This window comes from Sprattus sprattus (assembly GCF_963457725.1).
Source record: "Sprattus sprattus genome assembly, chromosome: 2".
In the NCBI taxonomy this organism is placed as follows: domain Eukaryota; kingdom Metazoa; phylum Chordata; class Actinopteri; order Clupeiformes; family Clupeidae; genus Sprattus; species Sprattus sprattus.
Window position 1 is genome coordinate 62,631,093 of NC_137921.1, and position 25,115 is coordinate 62,656,207.

General features: G+C 45.4%; 1 protein-coding gene across 8 annotated transcripts in view; it reads left to right on the plus strand.

Moving 5' to 3' along the window:
* The window catches only part of afdna (afadin, adherens junction formation factor a), a 118,213-nt gene extending 93,229 nt beyond the window's left edge, over positions 1–24,984 (plus strand). For 7 of the 8 annotated variants that reach the window (XM_080832259.1, XM_080832260.1, XM_080832263.1 and 4 more), the window contains 11 exons: positions 1,502–1,567; positions 1,991–2,064; positions 5,821–5,939; positions 7,083–7,277; positions 7,627–7,715; positions 8,747–8,929; positions 10,235–11,569; positions 15,711–15,845; positions 17,709–18,030; positions 21,588–21,663; positions 22,431–24,984. In XM_080832259.1, the coding sequence (XP_080688385.1) occupies positions 1,502–1,567; positions 1,991–2,064; positions 5,821–5,939; positions 7,083–7,277; positions 7,627–7,715; positions 8,747–8,929; positions 10,235–11,569; positions 15,711–15,845; positions 17,709–18,030; positions 21,588–21,663; positions 22,431–22,587 (2,751 nt within the window). In that variant the 3' untranslated portion in view covers positions 22,588–24,984. The remainder of the gene's footprint in view (positions 1–1,501; positions 1,568–1,990; positions 2,065–5,820; positions 5,940–7,082; positions 7,278–7,626; positions 7,716–8,746; positions 8,930–10,234; positions 11,570–15,710; positions 15,846–17,708; positions 18,031–21,587; positions 21,664–22,430) is intronic. The other variant, XM_080832265.1, reaches the window with a different exon arrangement.
* Positions 24,985–25,115: the final 131 nt, after the last annotated feature.

Sequence of the window (25,115 nt, forward strand, 5' to 3'; positions counted from 1 at the left end):
CTGTACTGTCACAGCTGGTACTTTATAGGGGGCTTTACAATGCACACAATCTCTTGCGCTTGTTCTCTTTCTCCTCTCTCCCTCTTTCTCTCTCTCTTTATCCCTATCTGTCTCTCCTCTCTTTCTGTCCCTTCAATGGCAAATCCAGGCGCTGTAAAAATGCATGCACGTCAAACTAAAGGAAGTCAAAACCCACAAGCCTGCTCTCCATAAACAAGAGAGCCAGTGAAACAGCGAAGTTAACCATTCCTTTTAAAGCGCACAGCTTGAGGAGCTGCTGTTGCTGCTGGCTACGAGTCAAGGTGAAGTTCACCAGAAGGAACAGGTTCTTGTTTTCGCAGAGCTACGGTAGCACAGCAAGGGGCCACAATAGCAAGTCGATCACATTTCACCTCGCAAGACATCAAAAGTAGATGTCAGGGGGGAAGAAGGAAAAAAAACATCAAACGAGGTTGATGTAAGACTGCCCTATCTGACCAGTAAGTTTGGATGGAGGCTACTTAAAGAGATCCATGGACGCTTGTTATACACACATTACAGCCGCCTTCAGGAAAAGTAAGGAAAAGATTTTTCTGGGCTGAGAAGTGAGAGATCCTATCATGCAGATCCAGCCAGAGAACCAGCTGAGGAAAAGCATATGAATGGAGAGAGCCCTCTTTGAGTGAGATTGTTAGAGTGAAATTTTCATCCATTGACAGTGCAGCTGTGAAAGGAGTCATTGTCTGCAGCTGAAAGAGCCATGAAGGGGTTTAAATCGGGCACAGAGGCTGTCTTCCACTTTAATTGCCTTGAGTTGGGGGAAGATGGAGCAGGGGGGGTGGCAGCAAAGAGCTGCACTGAGTGGGGGAACAGTCAGAGCCCAGACGACAACACATCAGCTCTGTTGACCCCTGAACCCTGACACACTCACACACACACACACACACACACACACACACACTCACTGCCGCTCGTCTCAAAGCGTAGTGGAGTAATCATGCTGCATTGGTCCCCAGAGAGGGTGAGGGATCAGTGGGGCTCTGTTGAAGTGCTACTGGTTTCCTCTGGAGCTGCAGTCAATGGGTTCTTTCTGAACAGAGGGCTTTGTGTGGCTGCTGGCTTTTTAAAAATGAAACTTTGTGTCTATGCGAGCGACAGAGAGAGAGAGAGAGTGTGTGTGTGTGTGTGTGTGTGTGTGTGGTGTGTCCTCTAGTCTGTCAGAGTATATGTATTTTGTGTGAGGCATGTGTGTGTGTTTGATACTCACAGTCTGAAGTAGATGACCGTGGCTTTTGAGGGAGTTATTCTATGTCTGAGATGATTTGTAGGTGTGTGTGTGTGTGTGTGTGTGTGTGTGTGTGTGTGTGTGTGTGGGTACTTGAGCAGGCCCTACATGGTCAGAGCAGGTTTGAGGAGCGGTGCTGTTCTTCCCCCGTGGAGTGAGTTTATTACATGTGCAAGAGAGAGATGCTCGTCAGACCTCTCCATCCTGACCGTCTCTCATTTCCTGTGTCTGCTGCAGGGTGCTGGCCAGGACAAGCTGGGCATCTACATCAAGTCCGTGGTCAAAGGAGGAGCTGCCGATATGGTAAGAGTGTGTCTCTGTCTCTGTCTCTGTCTCTGTCTCTGTGTGTCTGTGACAGAAAGAGAGAGAGAAAGGAAGATTCTTAAGAGGTTATTTAGGGGGGGGAAATGTATGCACACAGCGTCCTGTGACCTCATCTACTGTGAAGTTGCACACAGCACGCTAGCCGCGGCGAGACTCAGGAAGTCTTAATGGCGTCCTGTGGTGTGACATGGACAGAACAGAACACCCTATCCACCATGAGAGAGTGAGGCAGCGCTCAGATATGCCACTGTATTTTTAAGTTGCTTTATTTTTTTTCTTGTGGTTGTGTGTGTGTGTGTGTGTGTGTGTGTGTGTGTGTGAGTGTGTGTGTGTGAGTGTGTGTGTGTGTGTGTTGGTGATTTCTATTGGTGCATTTCTTACTGTTTTTGTGTGTGTGTACAGGATGGGCGTCTGGCTGCAGGAGATCAGCTACTGAGTGTAGATGGAAGAAGCTTGGTTGGCCTCTCCCAGGAAAGGTACCTCCAGCAGCTACGCATTATTGTTACAGTTAAACTCTCTCACACACACACACACACACACACACACACACACACAAATGGGCATTTTCCACCAGACAAAGCTGGTTTGTCCCACAGACCTGTAATAAGGCTCTAAATGCCCTTCATCTCGTCCTCCTCGTTCTCTCTGGCTAAGTAAAGGGAACTCCAACAGACCTGCACTAAGTCGGTTAACTGGCCCCCTCCAGCTCTCATTGGTTAACTGGCCGCCTCCAGCTCTCATTGGTCCTTATGCATCATAGCTGGATTATGGGGGCTAAAGCACGCAATATCCTGCTGTTCACCCGCCGTTTGAACAGGGGGAAGAAAAAACACTTTGATGAAACGACTCAACCGTGTTCAAAAACAAAGAGCTTTTTCAAAGAGGCCTACCTGAGCTCGAGGCACACTTTAGCTAACTCTACTCCACTCCTCACGGTCTGGAGACGACACAAACTACACACAGACTTACTGAGACAACACACACTAAACACACTACACACATACTTACTGAGACTACACACACTACAGACATACTTACTCGGACAACACACACTACACACAGACTTACTGAGACAACACACACTAAACAAACTACACACAGACTTACTGAGACAACACACACTAAACACACTACACACATACTTACTGAGACTACACACACTACAGACATACTTACTCAGACAACACACACTACACACAGACTTACTGAGACAACACACACTAAACACACTACACACATACTTACTGAGACTACACACACTACAGACATACTTACTCAGACAACACACACTACACACAGACTTACTGAGACAACACACACAATACACACATACTTACTGAGACAACACACACTACACACAGACTTACTGAGACGACACACATTACACACAAACTTACTGAGACGACACACACTACACACAAACTTACTGAGATGACACTCACTACACACAGACTTACTGAGACAACACACACAATACACACATACTTACTGAGACGACACACATTACACACAGACTTACTGAGACGACACACACTACACACAAACTTACTGAGATGACACTCACTACACACAGACTTACTGAGACAACACACACAATACACACATACTTACTGAGACGACACACATTACACACAAACTTACTGAGACGACACACACTACACACAAACTTACTGAGATGACACTCACTACACACAGACTTACTGAGACAACACACACAATACACACATACTTACTGAGACGACACACATTACACACAAACTTACTGAGACGACACACACTACACACAATCTTACTGAGATGACACACACTACACACATGCTCCACACAGACTTACTGAGACAACACACAAAACAAAACAAAAAAAAAATCACATGCTACACACAAATATCTGAGACGACACACACTACACACAGACTTACTGAGACAACACACACTACACACAGACTTATCGAGATCCCACGAGCACTGGACATTGAGACCCCCCACCTTAATCTCACTCGGGCTTAAAACTTGTTTTCTGAGACGTTTGGCTTGACCCATCTGGTGATTGCTCGTAACCTTTTCACACTATTCTACTGTGTCACATAAAGCCCCACAAAGAACCTCTTTATGTTCCCAGACGGGGAACTCTAAAGGGTCTAATGTGCTTTATTTGTCCAGCATTTAAAAGCACAGCGTTCCGTTGGCGTGTTTCATTCTTGGACTTAATGAACTTGTTAAATGGAGGATCTGCATTAAATCAAAAGCATATGCTTCATTATGAATTTATTACCGCACTTCCATCTGCGAACGAAAAATATACAGGAAGTAAACACACACACACACACACACACTCACTGTAGATGGATTTTTGGTTGTTTTGAGATGGCTTGTGAGCATTCGCCAGCATCAAACCACGACTGTACTTCTTCCAAACCAAGCCTCTTTAATGGCCTGTTGTGCTGTGAACTCTCAAAGTCAATCCCATATGGCAGTCACTAAGAAAATTCATTCATATCATTAGCTCCGTCTTAGAGAAGGTTTGCTAATAAACATGATTATAGAGTCTGATCAATTTTACTATATGGATGAAACATTTTTTAAATGTGTCAGTGAGCAGATGTTCCATTGTTATTTACCTTAGTGTTTAGCCAACTAAATGATTCTAGTTAAAGAATGAGTTGAATGATCGTCGTCTTCTGTTTTCTAAATGTGTTGTGTATATGGGCCATTCTACCGAATTGGTGCAAAGTCAGGTCGGAAATATTTTGATTTTTTTTATGTTTTATTCCCAAAACTTTGTCCGTATGTATATTGTACCATATCTAAAGTGCACTTATCTAGTAAAAGAACAGTCAATTTTTATATTGTATTTTCAGAATGTTTTTCCTCTTCCAAAAATTGTCACTACCGAAACATCACATTTACTATAGTAAAAAAGTATTATTATTGACCTGTTCAGATTGTGTTTCCTTCCCTTCTCTGAAGAGTATTTTTACAAATATTTCTTGAAGGTTTTCACAATGAAATCCATAAAAATGAATTTTTTACCAAATTTTCAAGTTCAATTTATACAATTCATTAAAATCTAAGTGCAATATTTCTTTGTAAAATGCAAAATACTGATCATATTGATTCCAGAGTTGTTGATTGATGAAATTGAACATACATTAATCCAATCAGTATCATAACATTTTAGTTGATTACTCAATATACTTAATTTTTTACAAAACATCCTGTGTTTCGGTAGTGCTGCACTGTTTCGGTAGTGACATCCAGTGTTTCGGTAGTGACTGCACTGTTGGATGGATGTTCATTTCTCTCCCAAAATCTTCCAAAAGGTGCTCTGGGCCACCCTTTAGTCCACACAACACATTTATTTAAAAAATTATCGGATTGAACTACTTACCATTTCATTTTGTCACTACTGAAATCATCAGGTCACTACCATATGTTTCGGTAGTGACAATTCTAGCTAATTTTAAGCATAAATAAAGAATTCTAACAAGCACACTGCATGCAAAGACATCTTTGAAGAGGTGAACACACATACAAACATAAGATTTTCCATGAAACCCCAAAAGGTTTACTTAATTGAAGAAAACATGCGTTTCGGTAGTGACAATTCTTAAGGTTACACGTCGATTTTCAGACTTTGGAACACATTTATATAAAAACTATGGGATTTAGCTACTTTCCATTCAACCATGAGGGTCAGAGATGCAGTGTCACTGCATGGTCAAAAATGCAGAGTCGTGGCTAAAACACAGGCTCAGCCAATGGACTAAAACTCTTGTGTTTCGGTAGTGACATGAAAACTAGGGACATGATTTTTTGAGTATAGAAAATTGATTTAAAAATTAAACCCACAATAAATCTAAATATTCCAAGTTCTATTTCAACCCAATCATAAAGATCTTTGAAATGAAATCATTGAAAAAAATCTAAAAAAATTGAAAAGTGTTATTTAAAGGCATTGAAATTTAGATGTCAGGGTTGGGGACAGCTACTTCCCAATAGAAAGTACCCTATAAATGATGATTTTGTATATATTTAGCTTATCACTATCTCATGTAATGCATTGGGTTTATATAGACCATAACATTTTCTAATTAAATATCTATGCCTAAATACCTAATTGTTTTGTAAATAGTTTTTATTGTTGAGGGACTGCATATTACACGAATTCGGTAGAATGGCCCATATATATGTACTATATTGTTAACGGTGTGTGTGTGTGTCTTCTGTGGCAGGGCGGCGGAGTTGATGACCCGTACTGGTTCAGTGGTGACGCTGGAGGTGGCCAAGCAGGGCGCCATCTACCACGGCCTGGCCACACTCCTCAACCAGCCCTCCCCCATGATGCCCAGAGGTGAGGCCTGCCATGCACTCTCCCCACTCCCCCCCCCCCCCCCCCCCCCCCCCCCCCCCCACACACACACACACACACACACACAAAAATAGTGGAAATTCCACATGGGAAGCCCAGTCAAAGACAGTTTGTATAGTTTAACTGCATGGCCTGGCCAGTGTCCCTGTTTGGACACACACACACACACACACACACACAGACACACCGACCCCCTGTCAAAGAGGATAAAAGTGCTGTTGGCATGAAACAGTGCAGATTCCAACCCAATGACAGGAGCCCATTTGCCTTTGTGATGGCTATAACTGTAGGCCTCATATGCAGAGAGGGGAGGGGAGGGCTGGTTAATGTCAGTGGGCTGATCTGAAGGCCTTTGTTTGAGAGGGTAATGTTGTCCAACTCTGACGGATGGCAGCAGTGCACTTTATCATGCTTAGAAATCTTTTTTCCAGCCATGGACACTCATACTCATTTAACAAAGTCTAACTCTAGCACTCACAGGATAGGTTATAGCAGAACGGATGTGTTCTGTGGCAGAAAAGAAACAGAACCTGGCAACAAAGTCTGTCATGAGGGATTATTCTAAAAGATGAATTGCTACTGTGGTGTTTTTGAATTACAATTGGAAATATCTTTAGGATATTAAGAGGCACAGGATAAATCATTATTAGCCTTTTGCCTGATTTTTTTAAACCTGAGTGACAAAGTAAAGACCCAGGGCTGATATCTGATCTACTCGCATGTGACCATGTTGTGAGGCACTCTTCAGAAAATTGATGTATGGTTTCATGTGTCGACTGGACAAGTCTGAGAACTGCATGGTAGAGGCTCTGGTCAACCCTCTAAAGAGCTGTTATCGATTTACCTCGAACCTAAGACGACATTGGCACAAAAGTCTTCATACTTTTTAATGCACTGTATTATGTGTGTTGTATCTTTTTGATTTTCTCTATTTCTATTTTTATTTTTTATTATTGTATGTCTGTTACTTTATATGGAACGTGGTGTCTGAAATAAAGAATAAATAAATAGAATAAAAAATAAAAACTGTAGTAAAATGTAGAACGAGTAGAAGGTAGTTTCCCTCCCCCGGCAACAGCTCAGTAATGCCTCTCGTCTCCCCACCACTCTGTTCCTCCCCCTCAGCCAATTCGCGGGACAAGGGCAGCAAGCTGCGACCAAAGAGTGAGGGCTTCGAGCTCTACAACAACACGGTGCAGAACGGCTCCAGCGAGAGCCCCCAGGGTGCCTGGGACAACTACCCCGAACCAAAGAAGATGAGCGGAGAGGAGCGGCTGCTCAAGAACCGCGCTGACCACCGCTCCAGCCCAAACGTGGCCAGTGAGTAGACCCAGAGAGAGGCCTCAGAACAGGCCAGCTGGTGTAGGCCCACTGAAAGAAAAAAACAACCAAATAGACAACATTGTTCAATATTCGATTTAATATTGTTCAATATTTGTATACTATTGTATCTCATTTAATATGCATTAGATATAATTAACATCGTAATTCATAAACAGTGTGAAAAGAGGAAAGGACTCGTAGGTGGTGCTAGATAGGCTGGGGTCTGTTTGGGTTTGGCTTCAGATAGTAGTATAGTGGTAAGGTGTGTGTACACACACACACACACACATACAGACTCTCACAAGCTCCCACAAACAGTTCTGATCATCCCCTCTCTCCCTTACAGACCAGGCTCAGAGTCCAGGAGGAAAGCCTGTGTACCCTGCAGCTCCAGGGAAGATCACCTCCGTCTCCACTGGCAATCTCTGTGCTGATGTGAGTATAAACACACACACACACACACACACACACGCTCACACTTCCTCTCTAAACAACATCTGGTGGAGGAATGTTGCATGCTTCTGTTACAAAGCTGTAAACATTCCCTTTCCCAAGGTCATTGATTTTTTTAGTAAGTTCACGCTACCTTATTAAACCTAATGGCTCTTTGTTATTTGCAACTCCAAACACGCACAGAACAGATCTCTCCTGTGTCTGCTGCTCCATGCAGCTCCTTTAAGGAACTTCTAAATGCCGATAGCAGCCCTGCATATTAGCATCCCGTCGGGATTCCCCCGCTCTGTGCTTGGCTCGATCTGGTGTATTGTAATTGAGAAAAGCTTTGATCTCTGTTTGCCAGAGCCATCAGGCAATTAATCCTAATCATCCCCCACCACCCCTCCTGGAAATCTCAACCTCTGATTAGCTGATCCCACCGCAGTGCTTTCTAAGGCCTCTTTTCTTCTCATCTGCCTCTCCTCCAGTCAACAAACAGTTCCACAACTCCCTGACCACAGCCAGAGCTAGTCGGGCGTCACAGACGCTAGCAGTCTAGAGGCCCCCTACTCCGGCTCCTGTAGTCTGGGGGGAGACAGCATGACTCTGCTGGGCTTCAATGCTCCCCCCTCAGGGGATGGTGGTGTCACGGAGGAAAGAGAACGGGAGAGCATGCATGCAGTGTGTGTGCGTCGTGTGGAATAACATGGGGGAGACGTGTGGCGTAGCGTTTGCGTGTTTAGTCTGCTGAACATTGGAGCCTGTGTTTACACTAGCATGCTGTTAGGGGAGCGTGGCAGGCAGCTCTCATGGAAAGTAATCTGGGGCCCTGACAAACATCCATGTAACTGCCCGGTTAAATCGTTTTTTTTTGCACAGTTGAGTTTGAGCGAAGAGGATCCACGGATGCTAACAAATATATTAGTTACCAGAAAAGCAATAGGTGGGTAACTTGAGTATGACATCATTTCCTTTATTCTCTCTCTCTCTCCCCCATTCCCTCCATCTCCATCTGGCTGTCCCTTCTCCAGGAGGAGCCCTCCCCCACACATCCCGAGGCCTACCCCATCCCCACTCAGACGTACCCCAGAGAGTACTTCACATTCCCGGCCTCCAAATCTCAGGACCGTGTGGTGCCCTCGCCCAACCAGCCTTGGCAGAACGAGGACAGACCCCCAATGGAGGTCCATCCCAACAACAACATGTCCATGCAGGTGTGTGTGTGTGTGTGTCTCTGTGTGTGTTTGTGTGTGTCTGTCTGTGTCTGTGTCTGTGTCTGTGTCTGTGTGTGTCTGTGTCTGTGTCTGTGTCTGTGTCTGTGTCTGTGTCTGTGTCTGTGTCTGTGTCTGTGTCTGTGTCTGTGTCTGTGTCTGTGTCAGTGTTCACGTTAGCCGGCTATGGCCGGACATTGGCCGATTGAACGCATGAATGGCCGGTATAATAAGATGTAAACGGCCCAAATGTCCGATAGAAAATATGTATGTAGGCTATGATTTAATCAGTAATTATGAAAACAACAAAACAACTGTAACATAAACCTGAATATAATCAGCCTGCTATGTCACTAAAAAAAAGTTCTAAAGCAGATTTGGATTGCATTCGGAACATGCGCTGGTCGAGGTTCCGCAACACACGCAGGCTGGTTTCCCCGCTAAAAACTGTTCACTAAAATAAACAATAACAAAATTTTTAAAAGGCTAAGCAGACGTCTCTCGGTCAGTTCTTCAAAAAGACAACTAATAGCCTTGATAGGCCTAATGATTCGTCAAGAAATGATTCGACTCCAAGTACATCATCCGAGGCCCCGACGGATTTAGGAAATGCGCCTGCCAAAAAACTTAAAAGGAGTTTTAAAGGTGAATGGCTCGAGCAATTCCGTTGGCTAAGGTCGGAAAAGGTGGATGGTCGAGACACAATGTTCTGTAGCATTTGTGAGAGAGCAGGCAAGTTAAATGGCTTTACGAAAGGCTCCATGAATTTAAAAAGATCTGCCTTAGTTGACCATAGCGAGTCGTCTGACCACAGAGCCGCTATGTCCCTAACACCGCAGCAAAGTGCAATGAGAGTGCACTGCGATAACGCCACTACTCGTGGCACAAATGAAAGTGGTGTATCACATGGCTAAACGTGACATCCCAAGTAATCAGTTTTGCAGATTGACAGAATTACTTGAGTGTTTGGAAGCTCCTGATTTTTTAAAAATTTGTGTCGTTTCTCATTTGGAGTTTTGGTGGTTATTTAATTAGGCTATTAGTGAATAATGTCCGGTAGACATTCCAAATGGCCGATATTCTGGAATAGCGTCGGACATTTGTCCGGCCAAGAAAAAGTCTAGCGTGAACCCTGGTCTGTGTCTGTGTCTGTGTCTGTGCCTGTGTCTGTGTGTGTGTGTGTCTGTGTGTGTGTGTATGTCAGTTAGTTTGTGAGGGAGAATTAATAGTGAGTGTTGATGTTTTCTCTGTCCGTGAAAGCTGTCAAAAGACGGTTCTGTGTAAATTGTGTGTTCTGTGCCCGCACAGAGAGTGGCACGCTCTCAGGAGGAGTTGAACGACGTGCCCGGCGGGTACCTGCAGCAGCAGCCACACCCGGACTACCAGCACGGCAGCGGCAGCGGCGAACACTGGAACCAGCAGGTCTCCTCCTCCGTGGAGTCCAGCACCTCCAGCCAGGAGCACCTCAACTACTCCAACGCCTCCAGCGGCACCCTCAACAAGGGCCACAGCAACCACAAGAGTGGCCCAGGCCGCTGGAAGACCCCAGGGCCCCCCCCTGGCCCCGGCCCCGCCCCAGGCCCAGGCCCCCACTCCCAGCCAACACGCACTGACCTGCCCCCGCCGCCACCGCCTCCACCAGCCCACTACGACTACGAGCCCCACCCGGACATGCCGCTGCCCCCTCCACCTGCCTCTCAGCAGCAGCAGCAGCAGCAGCAACAACAACAACAACAACAGCTACATCAGCAGCAGCTACATCATCAGCAGCAGCAACAGCTACATCATCAGCAGCAGCAGCAGCAACAACAACAACAACAACAACAGCAGCAGCAGCTACATCAGCAACAACAGCAGCAACAGGCGGCCGCCGCAGCAGCTGCTGCCGCCGCCGCCGACCGCAAGAAGCGCGAGGAGCAACAGCGCTGGTATGAGAAGGAGAAGGCGCGCCTGGAGGACGAGCGCGAGAGGAAGAGGAGGGAGCAGGAGAGGAAGCTGGGCCAGGTCCGCGGCCCCCCCGGGCCCAATCACAACCAGCACGGCGGCACCCTGCCCCCACCGTCCAACCACCACCACCCCCAGATGCCCCCGCCCACTGCTCACGGGCCCGTGCCCCCCCAGCAACAGTACCTGCCCCCCCAGCCCCAGCCCCCTCTGCCCCAGCAGATGCCCGCTCTCCCCAGCCGACCCGACAAGCACTCCAGCCTGCCTCGCGGGATGTCCGGCCCGGGCGGCCCCCCTCCTCCCGGGGACACGGTGATCCGCGAGCTCCTGCCGCAGCAGCAGCCGCGCACCATAGAGCGCCGCGACCTCCAGTACATCACCATCAGCAAGGAGGAGCTGTCGGCCAGCGACTCGCTGTCGCCCGACCCGTGGAAGCGCGACGCCCGCGAGAAGTTCGAGAAGCAGCAGCAGCTGCAGATCGTGGACCTGCTGGACAAGGAGATCCAGGACCTGCAGGCCAAGCCCGAGCGCACGGCCGAGGAGAGCGACCGCCTGCGCAAGCTCATGCTGGAGTGGCAGTTCCAGAAGCGGCTGCAGGAGTCCAAGCAGAGCGACGAAGACGACGACGACGAGGATGAGGACGAGGACGTGGACACCACCCTCATCATGCAGAGGCTGGAGGCCGAGAAACGAGCACGGGTGAGCGGCACGGAGGAGGGGAGGAAGGGATGGGAGGGGGGGGGGGATGGGATGGCGAGACCAGTTGCCTCAATTCCAGTCAGACCCCCTTGATCGGGGTTAGAGTTGGCTTTGATGCAAATTTGAGTCATTTCAGGATCGTAATGGTATTTTTTTTATTAGTCTGTGTGATTGAGAAAAATCGCCCGTTAATCCATTCAGTGTGTAACAATCTTTAACTGTATTTACGTTCAGTTCGTCCTGAAATGACTCTCCGTAGATGTCCGCTTACGATCATCGCCTGAGCCCTTGTTTAGTTGCCAAGCTTGATAGCGTGCAGCTTTGTGTTGTTAACTGCTCTATGTTCCTCCTCAAGGACCTCTTTCCAAAATTCCAGAGAAACGTATGTGCCGTTGGGCGGGGAAAAAAGGTAGCGACAACAACAACAGTACGGCACAAGTGATCGCCACAGGATTGGACAGCACCCCTGCACGGCTGCATACTGGGGACTTGGCAGCCACCCCAAATCACACATTAGAACAGACACGCAGGGGGAAGCTAGATAACATTTCCAAGAGTTCTCACTCCCAGTGCACCTACAGGGAGCTAGAGGCGAAGGCTAGGGCAGAGGGCAGTGAGGGCCTGGATCAGGTCAAGGGCAGGAAGGCTCTCTAGGGCAGTGGTTCTTAACCTTTTTGGAGGTACTGAACCCTGCAAGCTTCATCAGTGCATTCGCGCGAACCCTACGTAATTTAAAAAAATAAAATATGATTTCTTCAAAACGTAGGTATGTATAAAAACGGCCCGACATTCCTAGTGTGAACCGGGCTATACTGCGTGTGTCTTGACCCCTGCCGAACCCCTGAAAGTGAATCAACGAACCCCTGGGGTTCGATCGAACCCAGGTTAAGAACCACTGCTCTAGGGGAAGAGTCTCAGTGGTGAGCAACACAACACAACAGACAGGCTGGAGGAGATATTCCTTTGGGGAATCTCTCTGGCATCAAAACGGTTGAGGTTTTTTTTCCTCCTTGTTTCGTTGTTTTTCTTTTTTTCTGAGTGAATGAATGTTTTTGCAATGTGCACCTGCACCATGCTTATGTCATCGCTTTATGCTCTGCTGCGCGCTGCGTTCCCTCTGGCTGCAGGGGTGGAGGGGTGGAGAGGGGGGGTTTCGGCGCGTCCCTAACGCCACATCCATCACCAACTTAGCAAATCCTCATCGGTCGATACCTTTCTTCTCCAAAGAAGACCCACACGTTTTTTTTTTAATAATCCGCACGTGTATTCGGTCTCACTAAAGTTAATCAACCGAATTTCTTTTTTTAAATTAATACAGGTCATGAAATGTAATGAATTTGGCCAGATTCACAGTATTCTTGCCATGACGCAAGGTCCTTACTATTATTTTTAGTCATACGTTTACCTTGGAGCAGATGGCTGTTTAGATGACCAACACTTTATTGCTTTTACAAGACAGTCGATGAAGAGAAAAACAGGCAAAAAATGATTGCCTTGCAAACCCTGATGAGCAAGTGCCATGAAAACCCTGTAGCAGGAAGGTGCCTTCTATGGGGTCAGTGCCTGCAGGTGGAGTGGAGAGTGTTTCATGTGGAAAAACATTGTCTTAGCGGTAGGGGGGGTCTGTGGAATGAAGTGCAGATTCCTGCTTAAACCTCATGCCTCTCCAGCTCCTTGCCAGCACTCCTCTCTAGGTGGGGGGGTTTGGGGTGGGGTGTTGAGGGGCTGCCGCAGACGCTAATCAATCCCATGCTGCTCCGGAATGTTCCTGGCAGCACATCACTGCGTCCGATCCCAAGCAATGTTTTCACTTTTATCTTCTCTTTTTTTTTTTTTTTTTTTTTCTTTCCCCCTCCCTCGTCTTCCTCCTCCTCTTCTTCTTTTTCTACTTCTTTTATTCTACTTCTTTTATTTCTTGTTTCCTCCTGCCCTACATCACCCCAACTCCCCTCTTCTGTTTGTGTTTCCCTCCGTCCCTCTCTCTCTCTCTCTCTCTCTCTCTCTCTCTCTCTCTCTCTCTCTCTCTGTTGGTTTCTTTTTTCCCCCGCAGCAGACTGCTGTCCCAGCAATCTCTGTTCTAGACTTGGTACGTTCTTTACACTCGAACACTTCTTGTTTGAGGCTCTACCTGTGACTTCCTGACGCTCATTATCTCAACTCCACCGCCCCCCCACCCCCCTCTTTCGCCGCCTCCACTCCCACCGCCCCCTAACCTGGTGCTTTTCGGGTCTGTGGGGGGGGGGGGGGGGGGGGGGGGGTTGGAGGGGATGGGGTGGGCTGGTTGGAGGGGAGAGGAGGGCCTATTTGGGATGCAGCTTATGGGCAACGCAACATGGGATGCGCATTGGCTATGATGCCCTTCCTTCACCACTGAACCACTGTGGAACTCTGCCTTAGTCCCCCAAGAACGTGCCTGTCCTCCTCGCTCATTTGTAGAATAACTGATTTAAAGTCACTGTAAACTATCCTATGTTTGCTGAAAGTTAGACTGCTGAAGTATTCAGAGTCTGCCTGTATTAACCAATACAGGTTCCGAGAGAAGGGCATCCATTTATTAAGCATTTCTAAAACCATTGAATAAAAATAATAATAATAGTTGTTTCAATAACAAATCCAACCTTCTGCCAGTGTAAAAGATACACAATACCCTATAAGTACACCAGTCGGAGACTGATCCATATCGTCTTTACCTTGGCAACGAGAGAAGCACGTGTGCCTCAACACAGCTGGTCAGTGAAGTGAATGCAGGACACCAGGTAGGGTCGCTGCATGACCTGGGGCTCTCCCTAGCAGTGACCCGGCCTTCCCTCCCGCCCGCCCAACCGCCTGCCTGCCTGACTGGGCCCTTTCCATCAATCCTCCACCACCACCTCATCTTCTTCATCATCATCATCTTCATATGTGGTCGTGTGGTGGTGCTCATTGGGCTGTCTGTTCTGTTTCTCTTGTGCGTGCAGTACCAGTGTTTGAGCCTGTGTGGTGTGATCTTTGACATGCATTTACACTTGAGGGTTCCTAATGTTGGGTTGACGTGACGAGCGTTTTTAACATTAAGTTTTTTTCTGAATTGGGCAGGTTACCTTTTTGTTTTATTGCTGGATTGTGATAGGCCGGAGCCTCTGCTCTGCTAATGTTTGCACACCCCATGTCTCTCTCTCTCTTTCTCTCCCTCTCTCTCTCTCTCTCTCTCTCTCTCTCTCTCTCTCTTCATCTATATGCATGCATGGATGTGCGATGTGCCTCTTTCTCTTTCTTTTGTGATTCTCTTGTTCTCAGTCTGCCGACAGTACACATTGCCTCTCTCAACCTAGGCGCTGACCAAAACACACTTTGAAACGTAAAAAAAAAAAAAAACATTAAATAGGTACGAGCGGATATTTTAACCTTAATGTCCACTGCAAATGCCCTCTTTATTATTAAAGGGCATCGTATCAGCATATCCATTATACTGCTCGCTTTTTTAATCCTCCGTGGACCTCGGGCCTGGAGTAGGCCTGGCACCTGCAGGGTCAGTCCAGGTGTCCGGTGCTCCTGAATCAGCCTTTGTGTCCTGGCAGGGCCCCCCTCCTGGGGCTGGATCATTTCTACTCCTGCCCACTGTGCCCTGTTCTATATGTTGCTGTGTAGGCTGTTGTTCATATAACCAGCACAGCCAGATGGGATGGCTTGTATGAAAGGCTAATTGAATCTACCCTTGTGGCTTGCCCCTTAAATTGCTAAATTGTTGGGTATACTTTCATGTTTAGGCCAGTTTAGTGAAGATGTGGTGGTTTAAGTCATCCATTACCAAATGCAATGAAACCAGCTATATAAGACTGTATTTGGTCAATTTCTTAGAAGAGGAGACCTTTAGCATGTATAAATGTCATGGCTTACTACAACAAACCCAAAACACAGACCCTATTTAACCCAGTCTTTATTATACATCGTATTATTTATATGAAAATGATTACTACTCATAAGTTTTCAGTAGTCAGTTTTGATATCCATCCGTGCCGTACCATTGCACTCATTTGTTTTGTGTTTGGTGTTGTGGCGTTGTGCCGACTTCTTCCTGTGTGCGATTGGCCCAAAACACTAACCTCCCCCCCCCCCCCCCATCAGCTTCTAACGCATGTTGTGTTTGGTGCCCGGCCTACAGTTGCAGGACGAGGAGCGGAGGAGGAAGCAGCAGCTGGAGGAGATCCGTAAGCGGGAGGCAGAGGACCGGGCCAAGCAGGAGGAGGAGAGACGCTGGCGGGAGGAGGAGAGGGCCAGGCGAGAGACCGAGGAGAAGGTACACCCATCCGGTAGTCCAGGAGCAGAGAGCGCTTGAGCTCAGTCATGCTGGGGCACAAAAGCCTGAATGTCATTCAAGAAGCTTTTATGCGTTTTTGCTCTATCTACCCCAAGATATTTATGTACTTCATAAATGCCTCGGTAGTGTACATGAATGCATGGTTTTAAAGTATGTTTAAAAAGATTGTGTTTGGAAGGACCATCATTTCTGGAATATTTTAAGATACAAATACTGCCTATTTTGAAAGTTGTGTGAGCAGACTACGTCGCAATGAACATGGTTTTGAAAGGCTTAAGGCATAAGAAAATGGTTTATTTGCAGGTTGTCCAACATAATTATTTGACTTCACAGAGCAGGCTTTGTGGCCATATTTATGACAAGTCTCTGTCAAACCAACTGTCATCAACCAAAAACAGCCTGGAGACCTTTGTCATCTTTGTTGTGGAGACCAAAAGAAAACAATCTTAGCCTCTTTAGACAGCGTAATCCCATGCCAAGATCAGTCAGAAACCACACGTCAGAACTCAGGCAGAGCCAGGCAGGCAGAAAATAGAAGACTGTTGTGACTGTGCTAACCGCTGAGACTTCCTAAGGTTATAGTCCTGGTCAACACAGGAGACTACTCTCATGCAAAGCTGATTTCTATGGGGAGCAGAAAACATGGAAGGCTATTGGACTCACCCAAGTCAGGATCAGCAATCAGGGTTTTTCATTCACAGGAAGTAACCTTTGCCTTTCAGAGAGAGAACGTTTTTTGACAGATAATAGTTGACAGAACAGAAGAGATGTGAGTTGAGAAGCTAATGTCAGCGGAGCGGTGTTTCTACAGCAGTTGTATTTGTGTGTCCTCTGTCAAAGTTGGTTATTTGAAGTTGTGGATGGGGACGTCTGAATCACCAGTGGTCTGAACCAGTGGTCATTTGCATTCTTTCATGTCTCGACACACCCAACCTCCATTGTTTTCAGTGTGTGGTCATCTCAGTTCTGTTTTTTGCTGGTGTTGTCAAAGTGTCTTGTGAGTCATTTTTCAGACCACTGGTAATTCGGCGCCCCCACTTGATGGTCATGTCCAACTGCATGTCTTGAAAATGTGCCCCCATTCCTTGTGTGTTCTGTGTACACCCCCCCTTACTACACGGAAACCCCCAAAAAAGCCACAGTGTCATTTCAGTTTCAGGTTTGCTTCCAATTTTGTTTCATGGTCATCATCATGTTTCACAAGATTTGCTTTGGTCAGTTGTTATGAGTGGCCCCCCCTCCCTACTCAAACTCCCTACCATCCTGGCTATGGCTTGAGCCATAGCAGACACATCTTCATCAGTGCCCCACCCCCATTTATTTCATCATTGGCATCCCCCCCTTCCCTAAACCAACCAAAAAACAATTACATTAACACAAGGGGATCATGGATAGATAACTAGAGAATCATCAAGCCTGCGTGGAAGTACCCAATGGCCCACTGAAGATTCTCCCCAAGCCACCTGTCCTTGAGAATAGCCCTCAGACCAGCCAGAAAAATGTACCCTTTCTTAGGCCCACAGCCCACCCAACCAACCCCACCCCTTCCAGCACAACACTACAGAGAAGCCAACCCCCACCCAACTACACAGACATGACATTCAGGAACACCCCCCTTTCAACACACACATCCCACCTCAGATACGACACCCAATCACTGAATGAAGTAGGCAATGGAGGCTTAGATTGTCCCTGTAGTGAATCAATTTGCACCAGAATGAGCCTGTCCACTAACCTTGTAGCTGTAGTCACTAGGTAGATCACGCCTAACCTCCTGGTAGCGTAGCCTAAAGCTGGCCACTCGCCTAGCTTTTTCTAACCGGCTGTTCCCCCTTCCACCAGAGGAGACAGGAGGAAGAGTACTATAACCGCCTGGAGGCGGGGAGGCGCCGGCAGCACGAAGAGGCCGAGCGCAAGCTGCTGACCCCCGACGAGCCTGGTCTGTACAGACCGCCCCTACCCAGGGACTACCAGCCCCCCCCTCCCGCCTCCCCCGCCAACACAGCCAACACTAACCACAGCAACAGCAGCGCTCCTCCGCCCCCACCCCAGAGAAACACCTCCTCTTACCTCAAAACCCAGGTCGCATCCCCTGACACCCTGTACACTGCCAAGTTTGTCTCGTACAATGATGAGGAGGAGGAGGAGGATGCTAGCCCAGCAGGTCAGGTTAAGCTTTCCGCGACCCGGAAGTCCTACGGCGACCTCCCACCCGCCGAGCATAAGCCGCCGCCCCCTGCGCGAAAGCCCCGCCCTATGTCCGACGGGATCTTTCTGTCCAGTTCGTTCCACCTGCCTGCTGACAATGCCAACAGTACTACAGGCCGGGCAGGCCACGCCCCTCCACTCCCTCCCACCAAACCCAACTTCATTCCATCAGCCAATTCTAAAGGTAGAGACGGAAGAGGAGAGAGGAGAGAGGAGTAACCCCCCAACCCCCCATTCTCCCCCACCCTACACACTCCTCCTCATTCTCTCGTTTAGTTTTCACATATACATTTTTGTGTCATTTTTTGTGATCCTGTTTTATCCAGTCGTTTCAGCTGAGAGGGGTGTCTCCCGTTCCCACTTTTCCCCACCCCTCTCACTCTTTTCCATCCTTCCCTCCATGCCCGTCTTTTATCAGTCCGTAGATCTGTAGAAGTAGCTGCTCAATCAATCCGATCTCCCTTGATTTTTTTGTCTGTCTATTTTCCATCTCTTTAAGTGTTAGTTTTCTGTCCTTCGTGTGAAATTTTTGTCCTTTTTTTTTGTCCTGAAATTTCCCCCCCCCCACGTAATTATCCTCCGTCTTCAACGATTCCTCTCCTTGTAAAAATCACTCACTGTGCGTAAAAGCAATTGATTATTCACTCCCTCCTCACCAAAACGAATCAAAATCAAAAAAATTGTGATCGATCACTCTGCACTTCGAGACGTCCAATCAAAGTACTGTTGGTGTTGCCACCCTGCCCCTGTCTGTCTGGTCTCGCCCCCCCGTGCCCGCGCGTGTGCCTCAGCTCCCTGGCCGGACGGCCATGCTTGTTGTCACTCATGGTGGTGGGGTCCCAGAGATACGACTCTCCTCAGTACTAGTCTCACTTGGCAAGAGAAAGGGGGAACTGATCTGAAAAGAATGAGGCATCCCATTTGTTTGTGGCTGTTTCAAAGGTTCTGGTCGTACAGTAGTTTGATATTTTAGCACTGTTTAGTGTAGGATACTCACTACTTCTATCTGTGGAAAACAGCCTTCCAAAAATGTGCTCTACATAGATAGGAAGAACAGTTAGTGCAATTTGACGTAGATTGTACATGCTGACATTTTGTTGACTTACTTGAAAAGGTCTCTGTTGCCCTCTAGTGGGATGTCCATGAGTGTTGGTTAAATCTAAGTTGTGGTTTGGGAAATGTATTATTATGTTTTTTTTTTACCCATGCTCATATTTAATTGTAATTGGTTAATATTTGGCTGGCCTGCAGCCATCGTAGTTACTTATTTTAATACTTCTTTTAGATGGTAGATTTAGATTTGTTTGAGATGAGGGTCTGATTTTGGAACAATAATTCAAGGTTTAAACAGCCATGCACAAATGAATGCCAGCAGTAATGCAACCCAGCCAATGCAGAGTCCTCTTTGAACCTCCAGTGTACCTCACTGCATCCCTCACCTGCATGTCACACCTGCACAAGGTGCCCTGACACTCCCCCAACTGGCAGACCAGTTTTGACCTGAGTTGCATTATTCATCATTCTGATTGAGGGACCAATCACTAACCTTGGCACTACCGCTGGTGTTGAAATTCAAAATAGGCCAATCTGCTTAAATGCTTTGCACTACCCCCCCCCTCCCCCCCTGCTTTTTAAAGACCACTGATTTCATTTGATACGAAATCCCTTGCTATTTACTGCCTCTGCTTTTTTGCTTTTTCTTTCCTTGCGTGAGTTCATTCTCGTCTGTCTGCAGCCATCTTAACGCACACAGTCTCCCGTTGAAATATGTTGTGGAAAGCCACCACTTACTAGTTGGTCACTTGTGAAAAATATTAAGGTTAATTTGAAAGATTAGGTGGGCTTCTGTGTGGCTTAAGGTGTGTCTGTCTCTGTGTCTTTCTGTGAGCTTCTGGCTGTTGTGTCTCCATGTGTTTGTTTTGTCTGTTTGCTTCATCACACCTGCCCGCCTCACCCTGCCCTCCCCACTGAAGGTGGGCTGGGGCCTCAGGTGACCTCGGACCTGAGGCTCTGGCCACTTCAGACCAGTTGCACACCAAAGGAGATCACTTCACTGGTGTCAGCACAGCCCTGTGCAAAAGCCAGAAGGAACATTCTTCAGGGTTTAGAAAGTCCAGCCTCCAAATTCTGAGCCTGCCTTTATCGGCAAGGGATATCACGAAAGATTTCAGACTGTGTTTTTGTAACGATCCAGGCATTCCAGTTTATTTAAAACAAATGGTATCCTTGGCTCAAGCTTACCTCTCCCTTTTTTATTTCCTCATCACAATAAAAGCACAAGTATAAGCTTACATCTGGCTCAACGAATGCGATTAAAAATCCCTAAAAGAGCGGCTTTTCTGCTCTTGGGCAGTGTTTGCTTTCAAATTTCTCAGTGTGTGGTATTTTCCTGAAGGAGCAGATGTTGAAAAGGCCAAAGCCTGCTTTAGAGCGAAGCCTGTTTTTAGCACCGGAGCATTAGCTCCTGAAATCCTCGCCCGTGCTGCCCTGTGAAGTGCTCTCCTTGGTCCACACTTGGACATGTGTTTGGTGTCTGCCCTGTCCCTCCCAATTCATACTTCATTGTTTGGGAAACAAAGACACGCCTTCCCAAACCAAGCCACATGCATTTGGATTCTGGTTGTGCTATTCACCATGGCAAATCAGTATGCAATATGGGCAACCAGGACTCATTGGAAGAGATTCTTGAAGGTTGTAGCACAGGACAGCCGGTCCTCGTGCTCTGACAGACACTTGGACATATGAGCCTCGGGTAAATGCTTATTTTGGGGACTGTGGAGGATGGAGGTCAAGGAATGCTCACAGAAAGGTCAGAATATGGCTTCCTGGCCATTTGTCTTGAGTCACCATAAAACCATATTTGGATCATAATTGGACAAAATAAGAAATTTAAGCCCTATGGGAAGTGAAATGGTGAAGAAAGTAGTATAATGTTGCATCGGCCATTTTATGGTTCAGGTGTTTGTTTAAAACTTGAAACCATAGAAGCCTCTTGGCTGAAGAGTGCCTTTTGACCTCCACCTTTGACAGTCCACAGTTGTTCGACAGACCCTGCTTTCAGATATGCTTTGGAATGCCTCTGACGCTAATCCGACTACTCTTGCTGCTCAGCTTCTTGCGGTCTGGACGAAAAAGAATCAAAGTTGTTCATCATCTTGAGATATTGCAAAAAAAAAAAGTTGCTGGGTAGAATATAGTCTAGTCTGAGACTGGTGGTTATGAGTGCTGCATTGAATTTTACAATCCTTAAAGAAGATTTAATAACCATGTTTACTATAGATAAGCTGCTTCCAACAGCACAGATGTTAACCATTTTCTTTGAATGTGGCGAACTGGAAACCAGCTATTTCCTCTTATATTATAGGCCTTCATTATGGAAATCTGGTACTCGACCCAGCAGCTTTTGCAATGCCTTTAGAGATTTGTTGTACCAGCTGTTGAAGGGAACTGTTGAATTGATTCATAATGTTCACTTAACATTCTTTGTTTTTCATCATTGATAAATCGTAACAGGATTTAATTCGTACACTGGAAACACAACAGGGCTTGTAGGATCGGGAGAAGTTTACAAGGAAAAATGGATTAAAAGGTAAGCAAAAGACACTAGAATCCACTGTGTGTGTGTGTGTGTGTGTGTGTGTGTGTGTGTGTGTGTGTGTGTGTGTGTGTGTGTGTGTGTGTGTGTGTGTGTGTGTGTGAGAGAGAGTGTGTGAGTGATGAGATTCTACCAGAGACAAATGCGTCTCCTCGCCATTGCCCAACACCTTTCAGATATATTGACAGTATAACTAAAGAATGCTCACTTATCTCAGTGTCCAAATGGTTCAAGAGTTAAATAGATAAATAAATACATGGCTTGATTACATTCCGTAGTTACTTAGTACTATATGGCCAACCCCAACTGTCAAACCCATGCACCTATACTACCATTCAGAAATTTGGAATCACTGAGAAGTTTCCTTGTTGTTGAAAGGTTCACATGTCCCCCCAATTGAAGCTGTTCTTCAAGGCAGAGTTTAAAAATAAAATCCATATCTGAGTAAAAGACAATTAGCAAAAGGAACCGATTAGGTGGAATATTATTGAAAATATATTATCGACCGACAGATCTAAGTTGAGGTGTTTCATCCTGTAACCCACACATTCCAAATGATGCCAGGTCTGCTCAGGGAATAAGCAGCCAAGCTGTAATGCTGCAAAGCATTTTTATTTGATGTATAAAAATGTGAGTTTTGCTGGAAAGCGTATCATTTTCTGGGTGATTCCAAACTTGAAGTATATTTGTAGGCAGAAAGTACCCCCCAAATGGTAGACTCAACATCATTCCTCCACTCAAGCCCAGTCTTGTTGTTACAGTGCACCAGAGCAGGACACCTTGATCACAGGTGCCCCCCCAGAGAGCCTCACATTTAAGGAACGCCAGCGTCTCTTCTCCCAGGGAAAGGAGGTGTCCAACAAGGTCAAGGCCTCACGGAAACTGATGGAGCTGGAGAATGAACTGAACACTAAGTAGTAGACTGGAGCCTTAGTTAGGGAGACCCAAACGCCAATACCTGGTCGTAGCACTGGGAATCTAGTTTGAGTTTCCTAGTGACTTTTTTTTCCCCCTTCAAAATCTGTTTGTATTTTATTTTTATTTTTAAGTGAGTAACTGGACCATGAAATACTATTTAGATATACCTTTGCAATAAGAGAGACAATACTGCATAATTTTCCCTCTAAAGATTCAAAGTTATTATTGAAAAAGCACTGTAAAATGTTTTAATTATATTATTGAGAATTTTTTTCATTCACATGAAGGGGGTTATATTTTGGTTTCATGAAATTTTGGGGGGAAAAGATGCATATTTTCTCATTTTAATGTTTTTTTTTTTTTTAATTATTAGTATACAGTAATGTGGGATATTTTATGGTGTTTCATTCTCTTCTTTGCATTGCGTATTTCCCACTTATTTTTATGTTTTCCATGAAAATAAGTACCCAAAACACGACCAACCTTTTACTGTTATTAACATTGCCCTATACTCTGTGAGCATAGTCTGCTTTCGGATTTTGAATTTGTGATGGGGAAATGGTGTCATCCACACAGATAACAACACCACCCATTCCATACACCGCTAACACAGGGATAATGAGGAACTGTCTTACCGAAGGGTCCACATGTTTGCATAGCTACACTGTAAAACCTGTTTTCGTCATTTGTATAGCAAGCTAACAAGGGCGTTCACTTGAGCATTTCTATCCCTCAGAACAAACTAGTGTCATCTCAATGCCTCTGTACAGTTTGTACTCATTTGGAAAGAAAAAGTTAAACATTCCTGCAATTCAATTAAGACCGGCAACATGTATCTTCCAGTTTCTGCTTTACTGTCTGCAAATTTGCCATTTTTTTGCTCAAAGGTTTGACAGTTTTTAGTGGTCATGTTTTCCTGTGACCCCTCTTTGCAGTTTCAGGTTTTTTTCTGTTCTTTTTTGAACTTTTGTTTGATTTGAATGGATATTTGCGTAGTTGAGTGGCAGTGTGATCAACTGGTGTAAGAATGACCAGTATGACAATGATGAGTACAGGATGGAAAATGATTTCAATTCAACTTTAAATAACAAACACGAAATGTAGGAATGTAACATTTGTGTAGAACGTATTTATTTGATCCTCATGCCATAGATTTGTTTTTCCTATTTATAAAATTCAGTTTTAATTGAAACGAAAAGGAAACCTATCTGAAACATCCTGGTTTCCCCCACCCCATTTTAATTTGTTTTTATTTGATTTTTTTTTGGACAGAACATGCCTAATTACCAGAAGGTCGGTTGGTCATTTTCATAGATTACTTATACCACAGTATTGGAAGTAAACAATTGATGCAAGATGATAATTTGTTGCGTCTACAGTTCCACCTACATCTCTCCGGTCACAAATGTCTAGACTTACTGAACATGTTGTGTAAAATTTTCAAGAGATCAAAGACCTGACTTTACTTTGTACATTTTAATTAATTATCTATAAGGTTCTAGTGTCAATATCCTCCTTTTCTGCTCAGATGTAAACTGACATGTAAACACATGTTTTTCATTCTAGGTTACAGGTTTATTTGGTTTCATTTTATTGGTTGTTTCATGTTAGGCTTTTGTAAATCAAATAAATACAGATTTTACAAAAAAAAAAGTGAAATTGTCTGTACAATTTGTATAAAATTATACAAAGTATTATTTTTCACATATTTAGCCTTGGAATTAATGACACTGTTATATTGCCAGTTATGTAAGCAAAGCTTTAAGTATTCCGTCATGGTGAGCATTAGATCTTTACACTAAACCAGTTTTGACTAAACAAACATGATCTGTGTTCAAAGTTGCACACACATTATGTCTTACAATTTTTCAAATAAAAAAGTGAATCACATTGAGGTAATTTTCTCTTGTGTATAAGAATGGTTTGTGGAAATTGTGTTGCTTTGGTCTTCCTAAATGAAATGTATCTTTTTATCTGACCCGTGATGGCAATTTCAAAGGGACCTGTTTTCTTTGCAGAGAGAGTGCTTAAGAGGAATATATTGCCGCAAAGTCAAATGTTCACTGTCCTGAGTTATGGAGGTTAGACTATAGCGATCATCTGGGACTCAATAAAGATTACTGGAATGACTTACCATGGACTCTGGATTCATTGTAAAGGTGCTGGATCAGAGCAGACACCTTCTGCCTTTGCTTACTGACCGTCTAGTTCGTTGAATGTTGGATGCATTTGCAGGAACTAGTGAAAGGTATATTTTTTTGTACATTTTTTTATCAGATATTTTTCAGGTCACAGTAGACCTGATTCTTACAAATGAAGATACCGCAGAGTGAAACACCTGTTCTTACAGATTCCATTACAATCTGCTTACCCCCAACCACCCAACAATGACTGTTGCAGACTCCTAAAAGAAAATCATAGGATTAGACTCTTGTCTCAAGACAGTTGTGGTTGATTACGTGATCATATGTGGATATCTAAGAATTAGCTGAGACTATTTCTCTGTATTCCAACTGTACCCTATTTTG